The sequence below is a fragment of the Schistosoma haematobium genome, chromosome ZW (genome assembly GCF_000699445.3).
Source record: "Schistosoma haematobium chromosome ZW, whole genome shotgun sequence".
Classification (NCBI taxonomy): Eukaryota; Metazoa; Platyhelminthes; class Trematoda; order Strigeidida; family Schistosomatidae; genus Schistosoma; species Schistosoma haematobium.
Genome location: NC_067195.1, coordinates 67,196,846 through 67,218,254, shown reverse-complemented (window position 1 = coordinate 67,218,254; position 21,409 = coordinate 67,196,846). Strand labels below are relative to the sequence as shown.

The following is a 21,409-nucleotide window of genomic DNA, read 5'->3' as shown; positions in this document are numbered from 1 at the left end:
TATGTGTGGGCTGTGATACTACCCGGGTGCCCAGACCGAAGCAGGTGGTTTTCTTAGAGGACCACACCCGGAGCCTTTAACATGAAGGTCTGATTCACAAGGCGGTGGAGCAACGTCAGGATATGTGGTCCCATGATAGCCGGTAACAAATAATTGGTTCATACGCCATTTGTTTCATTAGGATCCTGGAGCCCATATGCACCATTGGTTTGGAATTAGGGTTTTCCAACTCTCCTTGGTGGACCCTCTATATCAACCAATACGGTTTAAACGCTGGACATTCGCTTTTTATCCTCTCAATTTCGTAAGCAGCATCAATGCCGTGAGAATGCAGTGAGTAGGGCTTCTCGGGCAGTGGCTATATACGAGTGGTCATGTGAGAGCATTTAGAGAGGGAGAACTGACTCTCTCAACCGTCAGCCGTATCAGGGCATTTGGGAGCCGTTAAATGAGTACAATTCGACCGGTTGATTCTTACATTTCTTGATGATTTTATATCTTAAACTATTTCAGTATTGTATTGATACGAAGCAAATTATTTCGATAATCGTCTGTCAGAATTTCAGCGAGCAATTTGATGGAAATCGAGACCAAAGTAAATCGATGTTAAATATATATTCCTTAAAGAAGCTCGTATCAGTGTGTAGAAAAAACGTTGGAATTACTTATATTTCAAACACTGTAATCACTCAAGGGATAATTTATGGATTTCAGCTAGTGATTTCGTCTATTTCGCTTACTAATTTCTAATATCTTTTCACCATGTAAATTACTAACATTTTGTGTACTTTCTCAGTATTTATATAATGATAGCATCAATTAATTAATAAGACAGTATTTAATGAAAGTTATAGTGCAATACAGAATCAGTCACATCTTATCTAGATAGTATTCGGAACGTTTAACTTCTTTCAAAGTAACTTATTAAACAGTACATGTTTAATTGTTTATTATTGTTGTAGATTCATTATTTACTTTATCAGTTATCTCTTTACTGTGTTCTACTTTTGATTAGTTGTAACGTCACTAACGCCTTGTTTGTTTGCAATTTGTGGTGAACTATGTACTTAAATAATTCTTAGGAATACTAAAAATCAAGTTATAAATAATAATTATATTTCACTTGGTATTGTTTGGCTTGTATCTTCCCATTGAGGTTTAAGACTGCAGTTGATCAGTTTGCTATTGGCATATGTGCATACTGTGCGTATGCCTCGATATTGCCTTAATTCACAAGCTTTTTTTAAGCAATGATGGATAGTGGCTTGCAGTGGAATCTAGGATGCGCGTTTCGTCCCATTTTTATATTTGTACATAATCTTCTTAATGAATTTGACAAACTTTCCCGTTTGTATTTAACTGGGTGAAAGATAATGAAAAATCAATCACCATTTTATGATTTATGTTAGTTATCACTTGAAAAATATTCAGAATTAACTATCAACCTATAACGTTTTTATTCTCTTTTTGTTCTGTTACAATCTGCAAAACAGGCTAGTAATGTTTATCTGTTGTTATTGTTCAAAATAAAGTAAGATAGTTTATATTTATTCGTCAAGATTAGAACGAATAGTTTAACAGAAATTGGACGCCGAGTAATGCGACGTCATTATATGTGAGAATTATATTTGAAATAATCTCAGCGATTGAAATTTAAATAACTCCAACGTTTCGTCCAGCTAACTTTGATGATTTCGATTATTACCCTGAAGAAGTCCAGACAAGTTAGCTGGACGAAACGTTGGAATTATTTATTTAAATTTCAATCGCTGAGATTATGATCCATTTTTTTAAATATTTTCTCCCTTTAAAATTAAACTTCACCTGAATATTTCGATACTCTTCACATAAATCTATGAACAAATTCCAACAGTTTTCCGTAAATTGACATTTAGAGATTGTTCGATTACAAGAGTTTTGTAATTGTTTATGTTGATTTTCTAACCAGAATAACATCAGTACATTTAACCATGTTCGAGAGAATAAAATTTTCTGAATAGAAAAAAAAACAAAACAAAACATCCCCAACAACAACAACAATAACAGAATGTTAGCTCAGCAGATTTTTTTTTAATTAAGAAAATTTTAATGAACAAAAAGTAGGACTTTTTTTCAGAAAACCGTAATCTTTATCAAATATTTCAGTAATTATCAGTAAGTGTGTATATTAAAATTTTCCACATGTCAAACTCAGTGAAATTGACACATTGATCATATTTATAAAATATAATTCATTATGTAATTAACTTCCATCTCAGTTTGAATATTGGATGGTGTCATGTATGATTCATACGTTTAAGAACTTAAGCTTATAATGATCTTAGGTTTTAAGTGAAAACTTTCGGGATTTTTCATATTAGGATATATTAGCTGTCCATATGATGCTTAGATAAATTAAACGGTTATATGTTTATCTGCTAATGCAGTATACCATATATATGTTATATATAATCAGTATATGGTTTTAGAGACTGTTGTATTACATTGAAATTACAAACAGATCAAGGCTAGACATTTATGGAATATCTGGGAGCAGTAAGTGTGGGTTTAATCCTAGTATGAATTTTCATAGCCGTGAGCATCCACGAACTTGCAAGCGTGAATCAAACCTAGAGCTTAACCCCTAGCATAGGACACATCATCACAAAAACACTACCTGGGGACGTTCAAACTTAGAATATTTTCTTCTCGCAATGAGCGCTTTTAGAGTCTAATAGTAAATAGTTTCATATTTGAAAAGTTATAAATATTGAACGACTATTATCATATCCCACTAGTGACCACTGTTTCACTCCCAACATGGTTAGATTCAAAAAGTTTGCGGCATAAGTGTACAATTATTATTTGTTTAGTTCTAGGTATGGGGATAAAAATGTAATCAACTACAATATTTTTGTTTTCCTTTATTTTAACAACAAAGTGAATGGAAATAATCCAAATGATTATTTAAAGAACATCGGGATCATCTGAAATACTGATTTTACTTTTTAGCTCTTACCGACGTTATGTTGTATCAGAAAAAATTACATCGACTGCAGAACTACTGAGATCCGGGAAACTTTAAACAACTGTTTTGTTCCAACCACGAGTTTCTCAGAATCACTCACTATTAGCCCCATATGTGTTCGAACCAAAAATGCATAATCTAGTTTAGAAGCTTTTTCCAATGATCTTCCAAAGTCATAAGCATCTATTAACTGCAGTATATAAAAATGTTACTTATAAGAACAAATAAAAATCAAGAGTTATCCCAAAGGGAAAATTGTAATACAAAATGTGATAACAAGCTTAGTTTTATAATATGAGTCTCTTTGATAGTACTTAGCCTTATTCGCCTTTTCGCTGAAAACGAAGCTTCTAAAGATAGAAAGTTAGGACTTGGATTATTAATAATTTTCCCGTAAACATAGTTATAACAATTTATTACATTAATGTACAACATATTTCTAAAACTTTCGAATACCTGATCTTGTTTAGATAGGCGAGAAAAATGTGGAATTCCAGAAACCCAGTTTAAAAGTTTTTCAATCAATGGATAAAATGCTTCTGAGAACATTTTCTGTATTATAGCTTGACTTCCAGGATATCTTGTTAGTGAAGTATTTGACTCAAATATAAAATCAATGAAGATATTAATTTGATTTGTAGAGTCTGATTTTAATTGAGACAAGATTTCATTTGAATATTGAAGCTGATCTTTTGTTTGAACATGAAACCATTTATCGAGATTATTCTTGGTATATGTTGGAAAGGTACTATAGGGAGATTGAACATCATCTGATATGGTACCAGTATTTGGACTTGCTAAATATAAACTTTTTTTAAGTGATTTATCAGTTGCGATTAAATTATTAACTTCATTACACTTAATTGAGGTTGATGATGATTGTAAACTGTAGGCTTTCATGTACTCTTCAAATTGCTGAATTGTTCTATTTAGACATAAGTCTCTCGTTTCTTTTTCATCTAAATATTCAAAAATAAATTGGGATATAAATAGAATTAGTTTTCATAAAGGATTCTATTATAACAGTGATTTATGTATTAAAAATACAGTAATAACAATAAAACAGTAAATTTTTGATGAGAAAAAATTATGAACCATGATTTACTACTAAGCATAAGGGTTGTTTATAATCAGATACGAATTTCAATAAAATCATGCACGGATCTAAGTTTGTATGTAGGAATATGTTGAATTTTATGACTTGGTAGTTTAGTTTGTAAGGGTACTACATTTAAACCAATGGGTACTGAATCCAAGTTTTATTGTAATCATTTATACTGGAATGGAGTTATATATATCAGGCGAGCGCAAAAGTGAGTGAAACCAATGTGCTGAATTCTATTGCTAAACACCATGTACAAATTTAAAATACAATGTGTATAAACCATGCAGTAGTGCATTTTTATCTTTAATCGAAATCTCGTTTGAGAAAAGGAATTTGATCATTTCATGCTCTATAAACTGGTATTGATTGACAATATATACTACACACATACATCACTTTAAATCTGTTACAATAAATGTCTCAAAGAATGTTGCTCACCAATAATTATTGGGAATGTATCCATAAGATTTATTGGTAATGTTGGTAAGAATGGGACTTTTTTGAGAACTGACAACAGGTTTGGTTGGTATTTTACTGTAATTACTTGGTCGAATACCACACATCAAATTTAAATTTTCAAATTAACTAATGTTTTTGAAAAGTTTTGAAGATGAATTGATTTTCTCATATACAGTTTCTATAAAATTCAGTAGAGTCATCAAATGTTCACATTGACAGTAACGAAGGCAAATATATGTTGACAATATTTTACGAAAGAATACTCTTAAGTGAGATTATTTTCATATCTGTGGAACAACCAATCAACAAGACATGAGGTCATAGGTTGACTACAACTGACCTATGCAAAAGTGAATATGTAAAATATGTTAAAGAATTATCCGTGTAACATTTTATTATTAGGTAACTTCCCTTTGTTATTCTACGTTGGGTTGCGAAAAGCATTTTGAAAAATAAGCTTTCAAAAGTTTCGAAGCCAAGAATACTATAACTTTTCATTTGTAATTGAAATAGTTTACATAGGATTCAGTGATAATAAAGCACGGTATGTTGTCTTGATATTGAAATAAAACCAGGAAATATTTTGCTTATGTTTTTATACTATTTTTACTTAAGTATCTTCTAAATGTCTCGTTTTTCCAATGATGTATACGTAAAATTTATTGCAGAATCGATCAATCACTAAGCTATAAATCTATAAATTTGAGTTATAAAAGCAAAACAACTTTATGTAGCAACATATTTACTTCAAACTGAAATTGAGTAACGTGAACCTAAGCATAATGTAGTGATTTATAGCAGCCTTTTTTTAGAAACCTAAAAAAGACCTAAAACATAGTAACAGGAGAAACTAGAGATGATTTTTTGATTGTTTCAAAAGTCCAATAAAGAAACTTGCATTTCTGAATTAATCTAACTTACTAGTTAGCAGTTTAATTGCTTTGACCTCTACGATAACGTTTTGCTAGCTTGTGATGAATACTACCAACAAGATTGCTCGTAAGTAATGTGTGGTGAAAATTAATGTGTAAATTGTCGCAGATGACTGAAGGAGAGAAGATTTTCAGCAAGTCAAAAAGTACGGCTTGTGCAAAACATTAAAATGCCAGAAGTGATGGCTTAGGACTAACTATATTACAGAACAAATCGCGAGATGTAGATGGATGATTGAAGGCTTTTTGTACATAATACACAAATATCGCCAAATGGCCTTACAGAGTGACCTTCCGGACAATATTTAAAAGATCGTTAATTGTGTAATTTACTAAATTATTTTGTGAAACTATAGAGTGAAAGTACTTTTTTTATATTTTTGGAATGAAAATCAATAAAGGAAATAATTATTACATTCTGCGAGTAAATATTAAAACTTATCAACCTTATTCGTTGCTGTGAGTTAAATGACAGATCAAACCCCTCTAAATAAGAATGGTCGGTACATAAACAAATGTCAACGATGTTATATTAATGAGAACTTACACTAATTATCAAAGTATTTTCTTCCTTAAATGATTATTTAAAACTTCAAATCTATCCCTAAATCTCATTAAATTTCTCTGTTTTATTTCAGTGTCAGTGTGAGTCGTAAACAATTTATTGTAAACACTGAACTCTATGTTGAATGTAATAACATGTACTTGGTCAATGAATTACATCATTCGAAATTCTACAAACTACTCAACTTGATCAAAATCCAGATTTTTAGAATGCTTTTTTTGTAGATGATATTATACCTATAAAAGAGTTAAACTATACACTTTACAAAGTTATTAATTAGTCATTAGAAGCCATTTGCAAAGACCTACCCTTGTTCTGTTTATCTGATCCAGCTGAACCTTTGTTTATTGATTCTTGACAGACTATTGGACTAGTGTCATCTATGTTATTATTATTTAAGAGATGAGAAGAATTGTTTGTAGGCAAACAATAATTATTTGGAGTTGGCGTAGAAGTAAAGTTATTTGGGGGTAAATGGTTTGTAGATTTTGATCCTGAAATCTCGTCGCTACCACAAATACAGTCACTTAAATAAGAATTATGAAGATTTTTCAAAATATTGTTAATGCTTAACCCAATATCTTTACTTTCTATGTGACTAGTGAGATTTTCTGGAGTTTTCTGACGTTTACTTTCTGGTAAATTGTTTGTATATTCCAAATTCTTTCGTGCCACACCATCAGTTGTATCATTTCTGCTTGAACTTAGGATTTCTCCATTTGTAACTTCGAGGTTATTAGATAAATTGAAAATATTTAATAAATGTAAATAAAATTTTTGCATTTTTACATCTGAATAAGAAGACGATGAAGGTCTAGGGGCTCTATGGTCCAGGTTAACTGAGGTTGTGCTCGTTGGCTTTGATGTTGGTAAATTAATTGTTTGAAACTGGTTCATATAAAATGGATGATAATTAGTGGTATCGTTTATTACAGAAACAGATGGGATGAAGCAAAAGTTGTTTGAGTTTTCAGTGGTGGACGAAATTGTATTTGGTTGAGCATTAGTAAAGCATAAAGGTAAATTGTTTCCCATTAGATAATGGTGGAGTTTAGTTGTGTCAACAAATTTCGGTTCATTGAAAGCTCCTATCTTATTAGTGAACTTTCTATTTGATAACCTTCTGTGGTGTAATGAGTTTGAACGTTTTAACATATGACTGTGTTGCCTTAAACGGTGTTTTTGAATCCACTCTGATTCGTTTGCAAAAATGTTTTCAAAAGTGTTAACACCTTCCGATAGATTGTTTTCATTAAGTGGTGTATAGTCAGAAGCACTATGGTTTGAACTATCTTTAGGTACGCTAATTGATTCTCCAAACGACTTATCGTTCGTCAGTTCGCTATTAGCAGATTCTGAAATAAATGATTTGTCATTTGGCGAATGCGATATCTCTAGTGCTTGACGCTTAGGTGGTGTTGAATTACCTTGAGCGGTAAAGTGTGAACTCTTCCTTGGTTGGCGTTCATTCTGAACGGCTGAAATAATAAAAAAATTCTTTAACTATATATTGAAGATTTATTTGCAATATGAATTTATTGATATAGTTGGCTATCGATTCAAAGAAACTAATTTTTTATTTTGTGCATTAGATCAAAGTTTTTGATCTCGTTTTTATGAACTGAGTTTTCAAATGTCTAATTATTACTTTTTAGTTACAAACAATGTCACGTTTCATTTTGAAGACAACTAAATCTGTCCATGTATTATTCATCATTAAAGAGATAAAAATTGTTGAGGATTGTCCACATCAATATCGTCCAACTGTCCATTGGAGTTAAATTTTCTTATTGCTTGAAGAATGTTGTTTTCTGTGGCATTTTACACAACAGCATTAAATTATCTACATAGTACAAAATAACTTAATGATGAAAATAGTGTGAGAACTTAACCGATGTTCCTATTTAATAGACTAGTTGATCAGATCATTGGTCTGATGTCACAGATCATTATTTTACTTATATTGGAGGTCTAAACAATTTTTACAATATACATAATAATAATCCTTGAAACAACGACAAATGTTTTTTAGTGGTACATTAATTTTACTGAACTCCTTTTGCTTTTTGATTTAAAGTGGTAACAGTCAAGGTATAACAAGCCTTCCGCGACTTTTTATTTGTATGACCTATTTTGCCAGGCCGCATAAGATAGGTCAAGTAAAGCTAATGATATTCTTTTATCTACTTATTAAAATTTAGATATTTGATGCATTATGATTACTAATTTGACAGTTTGATTAAACATCTGAATCCTATCTATTCTGTCACTGATCGTGTACACGGATAATCAGTAACTTTACTCAAATATCGATTAGCACCCCTAAAAACATTTTTATATGTAAATTTTCCTCCTTTTTACTCACTTACTCCCAAATATGCTTGCTCATTGAATGCCCGTGAATTAAACAAATTATTAACAAAATACACTTTCTTAGTACAACTGGTTTCTGGTTTCTGAATATTCTCAAGTGAATTCATAGCGATACTAAGAGAATCAGCCTGCTAAGAAATACACAGTTAATAAGTCATCACATTCTAGAGTTAAAAATTGAGGAAACAACCTTTAAAGAGGTTTCAAAAGTATGAATTAGTTTAGTAGAATAATAATATGTCAAATTTTCATTCATGTAATGGTCGTTAATAAATCAAACTGCGATATTTTTACTTGTTGGAAATAGTTGGGAACTTACTTTTTTAAAGTTTGAACTCCTTTTGTCGATCATGACGGTAGTAATCAGCTCAGCTTATGAAAACCTTGTATAATGATTGATGTTTATCGACCGAATATTTTATCTTGACTAGTTGAAAGTTTAAATTAATCGTTGATACATACCATTTATTGAATGAGATTTGCCAAATATCAGGGAATACTTATTATCCTGCGACCCACTTATGCGACATATATATTAATGAATCCAAAAATATACTCCCACTCTTCGTTTCTCTATCATCTTATAGTTACTATAAGTTATTTATATGTTTTCAACTCAGCCTCATTGTGTAACTATGATCAGCAGTATAGTAGCAAACTACACCGAATTTGTTCCCAAAGTTGATATAACACACTAGTTCAGGTAATAACTTATTAATCCACACAATCAATATATACCATAAAATATAGTGATTTTAAATTTCCTTTTCAATAATAGTTCTGTTTATTCTGAACAGAGATTTGGAATGCTGATGTTGTATTATAACTATGGCAATATCGAAAGTGTCAATGATTTACAACAAATGATTTTCGGAATCGTTTAATATTCTTGTGTAACCGTAGGTTCATTTTTTGTAATATAGTATTATCATATGACAGGTAAACTAAAAATCAACCCAATGTTAATGCTCATTGTAAAATTAATTTTAACCAATAAATTTTTCAACTATTGTAGTTCAAACTTATATTCATTAATTCATTCACTTACCATCTTTATTCATACCCATACGAATACATTTTTTCATTCTACATGCTTGACACTGGTTTCTGTGAGCTTTGTCAATAATACATAAACCATTACCAGCTTGACATCTATAGGAAAAACGATGAATAGAAAATAATTCATGTATGTCAAAGTGATACCGATTTATCTTGTTGTTAATAGTTAATAATGAAAATAGTCATTAGGTTGATTGGCACAAAATGAATTCATTATTAATCTATATCTTCAAGAAATGTTTTAAAAAAACTTTACGAATTTAGTAGGTTATGGGCATCTAAGATATAGTACATTGGCTGGGTATTATAAAGTGAGTTCTCCAACTATTATAGAATTATCAGTATGGGGATTTGTGGAGATTGTACTGATTTCACAATTGAATTCACGAATCAATCTAAGATAGATCAAAATTGAAAACCTGGAAGCACCGGTCAACCGTGTCGTACTAGTATGAGATCCCTCAGGAGTGTGATCCACGATCCTTAACACGAGACTCGGACTCAGAACCTGTCTCTACCTGACACGGATTGGACTCCATTGGTCACGGATTCTCACTAGAACTCCAGAAAACACATATTAACACCGTTGGATGCCGGCTCACTGGTCTAGAGATTAAGCGCTCGTGCGTGAGATTGAGAGTCCTAAGTTCGAGTCTCGCGTGAGGGATCGTGGATGTGCACTGCTGATGAGTCCCATGCTAGTACGAAACAGTTATTCAGTGCTTCCAGGCTTTCAATGGTGGTCTATCTTAAATCAACTCGTGAATTCAATTGTGAAAATATTATAGAACTAATAATAATGATTAGCGTATAGAACCTGTATAAATTGACTGAATGGTACCTCATTAGTTAAAGAGATCATGAGAATGAGTGTTATAAATGAAATTTCATGGACATGGTTTATGGAAATCTAGCTGAAAAAGACAAACATAAAACTGATTTATTTGAAAATGTCTATACCTGTATATAAGTTTTCGTCTGACAGATCGTTTAAAAAAACCACTACAACCATTACATGCTAAAATACCATAATGTTTTCCACTGCTGATATCACCACAAACAATACAATACAATCCATTATGACTGACACGTTTAATATCACGAAATTTTGATGTTAATTCATTTATTCCATCAGTTAAAACTTGTTCTGAAGTTGAGTCAGGTTTGGGTAATTTATATGCATCCATACGGTCATATATGCTTTGTTCACTTAAATTCAGATGTTGGACTGCAAGATCTGCTTGTGTTGATTGTTTGTTAATCATTGTCGGGTCAAATGTTCTATTAGAAAATGGTTGAAAACCATCATTTGAAAACGTAATACCATAGTTATCACTTTTTGTTATTCTTTTACCATTTTTAGAATCTAAATGCCAATTAAAATTTGTCATTTCTTCTGTGAAATGATTAACATGTGGACTAGTATTTGACCATATGACTGAATTTATTGAAGGAGGCATCGATAGTTGACTATTTTTCATTAAATGAGATAACCATAGAGTGGAATTGGAAAGTAATGATGAAAAATTATAGATGTCATTTATTCCTGTAGTTGACTGAACTGAAGGTGGAGCAGTAAATTGATTTATTGGTAGTAAAGGTATATCTGATTTATCTTTAAGAGATGAAACTATTGAATGAATACTGTTTTCTGTAGATTGTGCAGACATATTGTTATTAATTTGTGAATTTTCTATTTTGCTACATAATGGTTGACTACGTTGTATTTCATCGTGATATGAACGCTGCATGTTCATATTATTTGGTTCACTAAATGATGATATATCAATTAATTCATTATTGTGATTGTATTCTTCATACTTTGTTGAAGTACACTTTTCACGTAGACTGAACAGGTCAGTATCTTCGATTGGATAGTTTTTGTTATGTTGTAAAGAGTCTGTTAAAATCAAAATAGTATTTCATGAAAATTAAAGTTTAATTTATTCGTCAGTAGTCAATACGATTTTAACTTATTTGTAGATTAGCATAAAATCGTCTAGTAATATCAGTATAAACTTAAAATTAAAATGAAAGCAAATAAGATTTCCGAAATTGCTAAATATGTTATCGTTACAACCCAGAACTCGTCAATGCTTTCAGTCAGTTAACTTTGGGGCGAAATCGTAAAGACATGTATTATTAAATAAGACGGAACGCGCATCCTGGACCTCACTTCTAGCCACAATTCGTTTCTGCTTACAATTACTTGTGACTTGGCAGCAATACCGAGCTGGATTCCACTGTTAGCCACCATCCCTCTCTCTTCAGAAATACTCTTAGATTTCTCTACTGATAAAGCCTATTTTGTCCAATTTATGGTAATACATCGTTTTTACAAATCCTTTTAGTAAATAGTAACTATTCGTTTTTAAAAACAAACGGAAAATTGACGTTTGGAAATCAGAATTCTACTTAATAGTTTGCCGGTCAAATCGTCTACATTGATTTCTAGACAATTACTTTTATGAAATGACACTCATATACTATGAACTAGCCTAGTGGGTTAATCACTTAGCAAATGTCCCTTAATAAACACATGTGGTACATTTATTATGAAATAGCAGGACTATTCGTCCTGAATATTTTTCAACAAAAGAAATACAAGTTTTGTGTATTTTGTTTATTTTGAGTCTAAATAACGTTCAATACACCTGGTACGAAGACCTCAAGTTGTTTAGCTTATTTATAAATGTTAGTTTCTCCTCTGTTTAACCTTGAATACATTTTTCCTAGGTCTTATTTCTCATGACTGTTGCTGTCACATTTTTAGTTTACATTTTTTCCTATGTCCCAAGGTCATGTTTGTTGTCATGCATACAATGTCATTCTACTTCATTTCTCGTTTCCATTCAATGTTAAGTTTTTTCCCGTACTTCTACCGTCATCTAGGATTCCATTGTTTGGAAATAACTATTGTTGCTTTATGTATATCATTGACCGTACTATTGCGTTCAAAATACACTTTGTTCGTGTTAGAATAGTTTTAGTCATTTTTACTTAGCAATCTCCTTGAGCCGAATAAAAATTAGCAAATTACAACAATACCCTATTTTAAATTGCTACTTATCAGAAATATTAAACTACATTACGACAATATTACCAAGACCTACAATACACGGAAACCTAATAATTTAGGCAGATGGATTAAATCCCTGTGTAAACTTAAGTCAGTATTGACCAAATACAATTGTGTCAGTAATGTGTATAACCGCACATACATCACGATGCTTTAATTTATAATTAAACATTATTTTAGCGCTTTATTAACTAGCCAATACCTTGTCCTTTAGAATAAGATTACTTTGTCTGTCTAGTAAACACGTGAACTATGCCACTAAAGATGATAAGTATGAACATAACACGACTAGCAGATCATTACAATAGAAATATTCCGTCCTTGACTGTATATGTTCGATTTATTCAACCGTAATTATCCAAAGCTCTGTATTTATCGGAAAAGCTGGCTTAACTCAGAGTAACTGCATATCACTATAGCTTGAAAGCTATGAAAAAATTATGAACAGCTATTTATTCAGTTGCTCAGATAGCGAAATGTGTGATGAACAATGATTTCTAGTTGAATTCCTTTTATATCATGCTATACCACTTAAGATTCATTTTATAAGCATCTCTCAGAAACAAAATTTCATCACAAATAATAACTATTGAAGCTTTACTCTAACTTTTGCCTCAGATATACAAAACTAGTATACTAAGTAATAGTTTCTTGGGATTTCTTAAATAACCATATGAATGATATTTTGCCTATTAAATTCCTATTATTGACGAAAGATAATATTATCGGTCATATATGTGTTCTGAGTTTCTTAAGCAGTTGCACAAAGGTTAGGTGTACTTGCCAGTTTCGACTGTGTGGACATGTGTGTTAACACTGCATGATTTATCCTAAAGTTTCCCGAACATAATATTTATATATATATTTCCTGTGAATTTACTTACATAGGTCCAGAATAGTGTGAAAAGCTCGTTCAAACAAAAAATATTATTTAGGCAAACTAATATAGTTGTCATAGGATATAATTTCAACAAGCCTTAAGAAAAGGTGAATTTCACCTTTATAAGTTAAAAATAAAAATCATCTTTTTTTCGGGCGAATATAAACCAGGGAGATTATCTGACCCAATGGTGACAGATGCCAACTCAATAATACGTATATGTAAACTGGATCTACACCAGGAACGAGTAGATAATTTGAGTCAAAAAAAGCTGTTTTTGAAAAATATACTTAAACATTCATCATACACGAGTTAATATTTCCTATTTTTTTGAAAACCATATTCAGTGTTCCAGAACTGTTGCCAAAAAATAACTAACAGACAAACTATTTTGATCACATTGCCGTATATTTATGCATTGATATAGTGTTGACATGATGCACTTATGTAGAAGACACTCGTAAAGCTGTACTAATCCAGAAACTTTATATAATCACTTTTACCGTTTTTTCAATTCAATTCAGAAAAGGTTAATTTATAAGTGCTGATGCTTCTGTCTCATAGCAAATAAAAACTAAGAATAAAATGGTTTAATATATCTCAAGATCCATATCAGTTTAACACATGACTGGAACTCTAACATGACTAACCGGAAATAACTAGAAATTTTGTGAACCATTTCAATCTTAAGTTTCAAATACAGTAACGGATGCTCTACACAAATAAGATTTATGTTTGAAGACTGAAGATTTGATTCCATCATTTCGTAATGATATTAAAAATGTGTATGTTGTAAACTTGTGAAGGCTTTTCATTGGTAGTTTACCAATAATAATAAAACTAATAAAGTAGTTACTTTTGAGGCAAGCGCTTAATGTTATACAACAGTTGTAATTGCAGTAAAAATAAGTTAAGAACAGCAACTAATCAAATATGGCAGTAATATACTTGACAAAAGACTGTTCCTGAATATTTTACAGTGAAACATATGTTTTCTTGATAAGTTTTAATGATTTCAAACAACAATAGTTAGAATTAGGACTTTTATTGTTAGCTTATTACAAACAACATATTAAAATTCTTTCATCCTGAATCTAGGCGTTTGGCATTGGTAATGAAAAAACAATAATAACCAGTTAGTTTGTTCGTTTTGAAATATCAAAATAATATTTCAGTAGATTTATAGAAATTGTTCATTAGATGAATAAATTTCGTAATAAGCTGAAAGTAAAGATATAAACCGTTGTATTCCACTCAAGAATTGTAAACAATAATGACTCAACTATTCATCTTATTTTAGTTTTTTTAGAATTCTCCAGATAAATCCATTTCACAATAAACTCACCTCTTTATTATCAAATATTTATCTTTCATACTGTACAGTTAAACTGTAAACAGTTCCAACATGATATCAAATATAACTTTATACACATTTTACATTATTCATTAAATTCATCGTCTCGTTCATATAATAAATAAGATTAAATACTTAAAATAAATATAATTAAGATTATCTTAAAATATTCCATAAAATACTTATGATAATCGTTTCTAACATAGATATGTCATAATAATCATTCAATATTGGATGACTGGTTTTCGATGGAATTACCGGTTATTGTTTATAATTTTACTAAATACATTTTGATACTTGAATAATTTCAATAGTTGGGATAATGAGTCGATTGAAGCTAGACCGCCATGAAAAACATGGAATCACTGGCTGGCCGTTTCGCCCTATTATGGAACTCCTCAGCAGTGCACATACACGATCTCGCCCCCGCCGCGAGATTCGAACCTAGGACCTATCAGTCTCGCGCACCAGCGCTTAACCATTAGACCACTGAGCCGGCCGGTATCCAACGGTGTTAATGTCTAACTCTAACCAATCCACGAAATTGCGCCACTTAAATAATTGTAAAGATAAAATTTGTTCTTATTATGAATGATCTACACATAGAATAAAATTTGTTTAAATTAATCCATGAAATAAACATTGAAGTATATCATTGTTAGTGTTGATGTTTATTTCTTAGTTATTACATAATTATCTGCATTTACATTTATTTATTACTGTTTATCTTACCTTCATTTATTTTTATTTTTACATTTGAAAATATGAAATAAGTTTCATTCCGTATTAATTGATTAGTAGACCATGAATAATCAAAACTAACTTAATGACATAGAAACTAATCAATCAGCAGGAGATTGAAGTATATATTTAGAGTGTGATATATAATAAATAGAATGTGATTAATTGTATAGATTTCATTCGAAATTCATTGAATCATAAATATTGGTTTTCAACACTATATTCGTTATTAGTAATTATAAATTTAATGAAGCCTTAAAAATGTGTTTAACAATCTCAACTAAACTAATTTCTTATAGGATTATTATTATTATGCTTAAACGACTATTTCTGTAAAATGATTCTATACAAAAGAAGATGAATCAAATAAATGGAAAAATATTATATTTATTGGTTTGAATGAAATTTTTAACAACCATAATCCTTTGACAAATTTGATGAATGTATATTTATTCTATTTTGTTTTTAACTATTTATTATGCTTCCAAACTTTTTAATACGCTTTATTATTGTGGTGTGCGTGCTACTGATGTCTATTGATATAAGTAGTATGTATCATCAATAAAAAGTGAAATGTATGAAGGAAGAAAGTTAAGAAGATGGAAGGAAAGAGAATGAAAACAGTGAATGATTGGTGTGGAAATGAATGAACAACAAAGTCTGAGATGATTGACTGATATTTTGCAAATGAAGTATTTATTGTATGGTTCTGAGATTTTACTAATATGTTTTGTAATTTTGTATTCAAATACATTCGATTGTTCCTACTTGTGTTCTCATTCACTACACTATCCCTTTTAAGCTAAATATATGCACAGCATCATCTGACTTCGCTGTCGTTGTGTGTAGTCATCTATTTTTTAAGTGAAAAAATGTCTGTCATGTAAACGGCAACTGAATTAGGCTTAGTGAATAATGATATAACTCTAGGTTTATTCATCCAAAAGGAATAAAAACAATTATGAGGAGTACAGATGAATTGTATTTAAATGAAATTCCTTAAGAAAACTTGCCAACTTCAAGATGATCTAATTTTTTTCAAAAACTGATAGGGCCAACTTACGAATATATTATTTCCTTATCATATCTGACTGAGGTACATTTTGATAGAAAAGAAATATTACCACTAATTGGTACAAACATAGAGTTCCCGCCATCATTCAATTCCGTATATTACAAGTTAATTAAAAGTATTGACAATAAAATTGAAGGGTACTTTTAAGGCTTCACAGACTAGTATAAAACAACTTTCAGTATCCACTAGTTTGCAGTGGCGTTTTGCTGAAGATTATTTTTAAAGTATACAGAATAGTCACCAAACGACTTAAATAAGTAATTAAAACATACCTAGCTTCAAAATATGTCATATATGTGAGTTTTGTTTCGGTATGTTTTGACATGGTTTTCATTCTTTGACATATTTGTGTATTAAGATTTTCAATGGACTAAACTAATGAATGTTTTTGTTCATGTTTCTTTAGTATAAACTAATCAAAATGAGTTCAGTATTTTACTGCCACTAATGCAGTGTCGTTTCTATACTACTCAATTGTATCAGAATTGAAGTAATAGTGTACTTTTGATTATCTATAAATGATAATTTATTATCTAATAAGTTACACCTGAGTACTTAGGTATATATAATGAGAATGAGGTTTAAATATTCGATTCCAAGAAAAAAACAGCTTTCATGATTCTTGGTGAAAAAAATCTGGCAAACGTCATTGTATACTCAAGCGTTCAGACGTAAATGAAGAAAGGAATCAGTTTCCGATAGAAATTATTTGAAGTTTTTTTGAAATGGTAGGCCACAATAAAAATAATGGAAATTTTACCTCTTCACAATATATTTCATAGTTAAATCACTTTGTTCAATAGGTAATATCAGTTTTGTTTAAATGTACATCAGTCTATCAAATATTACAATATGTCGTAGAGGTTTCTAACAAAAAGTTTACTTGGCATATAATTTCCAAATGGTAATGGTTTTGATTGTTTATCGATAGTTTACTTCAGATAAGTAAAAGTTTTTATATATTTGTATTCTGAAGCGTATTCATCTTTCATAAATCTGAAAAATGAACGTAAACTGGCATTCATTCAAAGGTAGCTTCTTGTTACACTAAATATATAAGTTAACAAAACATTTGATTAATATTTTGGTTAATGAGTGAGTAGCTACTACAATATCTTGGTTTTTATTTTACCTAAATGTTATGGCTTGGAAATTAATGGGTATATAGGTAATAATAATGTAATACAATAACCAACAAAAAATTGGTTATTCACAATTTTAAGTGTTTTTCAGTCTGGTCCATTTTTTTAATTGTAGTTACTGCAACTGATCTTACTAAAGTTAATGTTTGGTAGTGAGATAATATTATATTGTTTCATGATATCGTTCATCACCAAAGGGTACAAGTATTTATAAACAGTTGTTTATGCAAAATACTCAATATCCGTTGGCCGGATACCGTCAGGAACAGCTTACTGTGGGAGAGAACAAACTAGCTTACAGCTGAAGAGGAAATTAGGAAAAGACGTTGGAAAAGGATAGAACATACATGACGCAAATTACCAAACTGTATTTCGAGGCAAGCGCTAACTTGGAATCCTGAAGGGAAATGGAAAAGAGGATGGTCAAAGCACACACTGCGTCGATAATTGTAAGTGGACATAAAAATGATGAATAACAAATGGAAAAGATTGTTCAGGATAGGATTGAATGGAGGATCCTGATGGGCTGCAGATGCTCCTCTGCGAGAGGTAACAGATGTAAGCAAGTAAGTCGTGGTATCGTAAAACAAATATCTTATCAGAACTTTATTCAATGAACATTATTCGTATTATTGAATATTGACAAATATCAACTGAATCAATAATTTAATTATATTTATCAATTCCTAGTGCAGTTAGGCACAAGTATGAATGATTTTACAATGTTAAAAATTTTTAAGTAAATTCGAATTTTTAATTGAGTGTATTAAATCATTAACATCACTTTATTCGATAGGACATGAAATTAGTAATTTTTGAATGTTTATTTGATAGTAGTTTCGCATTTTCGTGTTTGTTTTTTTAATAGTCGGGACTGAAAGTAATCAATCAGTGTTGGCACAAGTAAATTTCGGATGGATCCATTATAACTGCATTTTAATAAATTAAAAAATGTGATGTAAAAATGTAATATTGTAGACGTATGCAAAACAGCTAAAAAAAAAACACTCTTATTGATGATTTCTTAATCACTGAATGAATTAACGGCCGAATGGATTCAACGGCATGACAAACAGCACGGCACTTCATGTTATATATGTTAAGCTTAGAATTACTCTTGTATTAAGTTTGAAAGTAATCATGGTGATAAATTTATAAGTTATCTTGAAATGAATCTGAAAACTTATCATTATCAATACACTACTTTCAACTTAATTGATCGATTGTGAAATTATGTAAATAGAATTAAACTTGTTTGTACAATATTTCTTTTTCTAGTTTGGTTTGTACTCTACATTTTTATTTCCTGATAAAATAAATCTAGAGTAATGCCTTTCAAACTAACAGTAAATGTTTAATTGAAAATAATCTAGAGACCTATGATTACATTTTTTCAAAAATTTTGTAATGGAATATACACAATACAATACTGTCACACTAAAATGATCATTATTCATTATGAGTTATTTAACGTGATATAATTATGGTGATTTTCTCTCTTTTTTTATTGGTTCATCTTATTGAATATAATGAGCTACAACATATTCGTCTTGTATTTACTTTCAACTAGCTTCAACAAACATTTTGAATGATAAAAATATTTATAAGAAATATCTATAAACATCAAATGAGTGTTAAAATAAATCAACAAGAAAAAAGTTAAACTAAAGTAGTAATATTCACTTGGTATTGTTTGGCTTGTATCTTTCCATTGAGGTTTAAGACTGCAATTGATCAGTCTCTTATTGGCATATGTGCATACTGTGCGTAAGCCTCGATATTGCCTTAATTCACAAGATTCTTGTAAGCAATGATGGATAGTGGCTAGCAGTGGAATGCCAATATGCCAATAACAGACTGATCAATTGCAGTCTTGAACCTCGGTGGGAAGATACAAGCCAACCAATACCAAGTAAATTTAAATTCACCTCATTGCACGAGCAAGTGGCTATCAGAACTAGTTAGATGAGTGGATAATGCGATGGCGTTTGTAGCGAACGGTACTGAGTTCGAGTCCCACAGTGAACATCAACTCTGAGGTGCAGGTACATCCAGCTGATGCGTCCCAAACAGGACGAAACGCGCGTCCTCGATTCCACTGCTAGCCACTATCCATCATTGCTTAAAAGAAGCTTGTGAATTAAGGCAATATTGAGACATACGCACAGTATGCACATATGCCAATAAGAGACTGATCAATTTCAGTCCTAAAGCATCAATGGGAAAATTCAAGTAAAACAATACCAAGTGAGTCAATAATAATATTGTTTTGTAAATATAATATGTAATCGGGGGGTGTTATCAAGGTAATTACAATAAACGAATTAGGAATGATGTATGTAAATATTAAGATAGAGGTAATCAGAAAAAGGAGGGGTTAAAAGGTTTACAATATTCAGTTTAGGTATCCGGTGATCCAGTCGTGGGCCAGGGTAAACATAGAGGCTGGATATACCTTTCTTCGATACAAAAGTTTGGTTTTCTGGAGTTGATCCAGATGGCTTCAGCTATGTAGAGCAACACTGTCAAATGCATGAATACATGCCTTATTTTTAGCCTTTGTAAAATATTATAATTATGGACTTATCACAGTAGAGCCTGATGTTGAAGTTATTGAAAACCATTGTTCGCTCAAATATTCTTCATTTAAGTAGTAATATTTAAAACAATTAGTCCCTTTTATAAATTTCGATAATGTAATTAGAAGACGAAGATTATCAGAACTATGTGATATATTAGCGTAATACATTTCGAACAATCTGATCACACATATACTTGTTAAAAGCATTTATATCTAAGAACAAAAGGTCAACTAGACTGGAAACGGGGTAAGAGGAGATAAGGGTAATGATAAGAGTAATAATAATAATAACGTGAACACAATTCGTAACCTAATAACTCTGGATAATAAGTCAATATTACCAGGGTAGGTTTAAGGTAAGAACATTTAAGTTTACATAACGGTCATTAAATTAGATTATTACTTTTGAAAGTAATTTTGCAACAACAACAAAACAAACAAACATTTAAATTGAAATAAATGTAATTTGTATTGAATCTATGATGTTTTATTGATTAGAGAAGTGTAGAAATCAATATTTGTTTCTAAGCCAATTTTCCATTTTGATGATATATCCAAAACAAAACATTATAGATACAATATAAATCTATAAATAACTTTTCATAATCACATATCTATATCATCTAATACTCTGCAAACTTATTTACAATATGGATAGATTAAAATAATGAAATTATGTAACAGTTTATTACATAATAATTACTCACTTGATGTATTACCAGTTTCATTACAATTTATGTCCATAATATTAACAATTCAGATAAAATAATGTATGATATATCTTCTGATTATCATGTAAATTATGCAAAGAAATATATAATTTAAATTGTTTATTAAATAGACCATAATGTGTTAGTTTATTAAATTAGAAAAAAGGGGATATTTTCAGACCAACTTGTATCTTTAATGCTTATTTTATGAATCTTTAAAATCCATGAGGATAGGGAGAATAAATGAAAAATGCCTATCGTAAAAATTAGAATAATATTTTAGATAGACAATCGTTGTTTTAGTTTATGTGTACATACTTGATTTCTTTTTCTTTTTCTAAACTCAA

At 30.4% G+C, this 21,409-nt stretch overlaps 1 protein-coding gene across 1 annotated transcript; it reads right to left on the bottom strand.

The window, feature by feature from the left end:
- Window positions 1-1,824: 1,824 nt before the first annotated feature.
- NR2E3 (Photoreceptor-specific nuclear receptor) lies at window positions 1,825-21,144 on the bottom strand (the record flags this gene model as incomplete). Its single annotated transcript, XM_051212103.1, has 6 exons — window positions 21,060-21,144; window positions 10,461-11,400; window positions 9,490-9,593; window positions 6,377-7,546; window positions 3,464-3,966; window positions 1,825-1,992 (listed from the first exon to the last, which is right to left on the bottom strand). Coding segments are annotated over exons 1-6 (2,922 nt in total), but the record flags the coding sequence as incomplete, so codon positions are not given.
- Window positions 21,145-21,409: the final 265 nt, after the last annotated feature.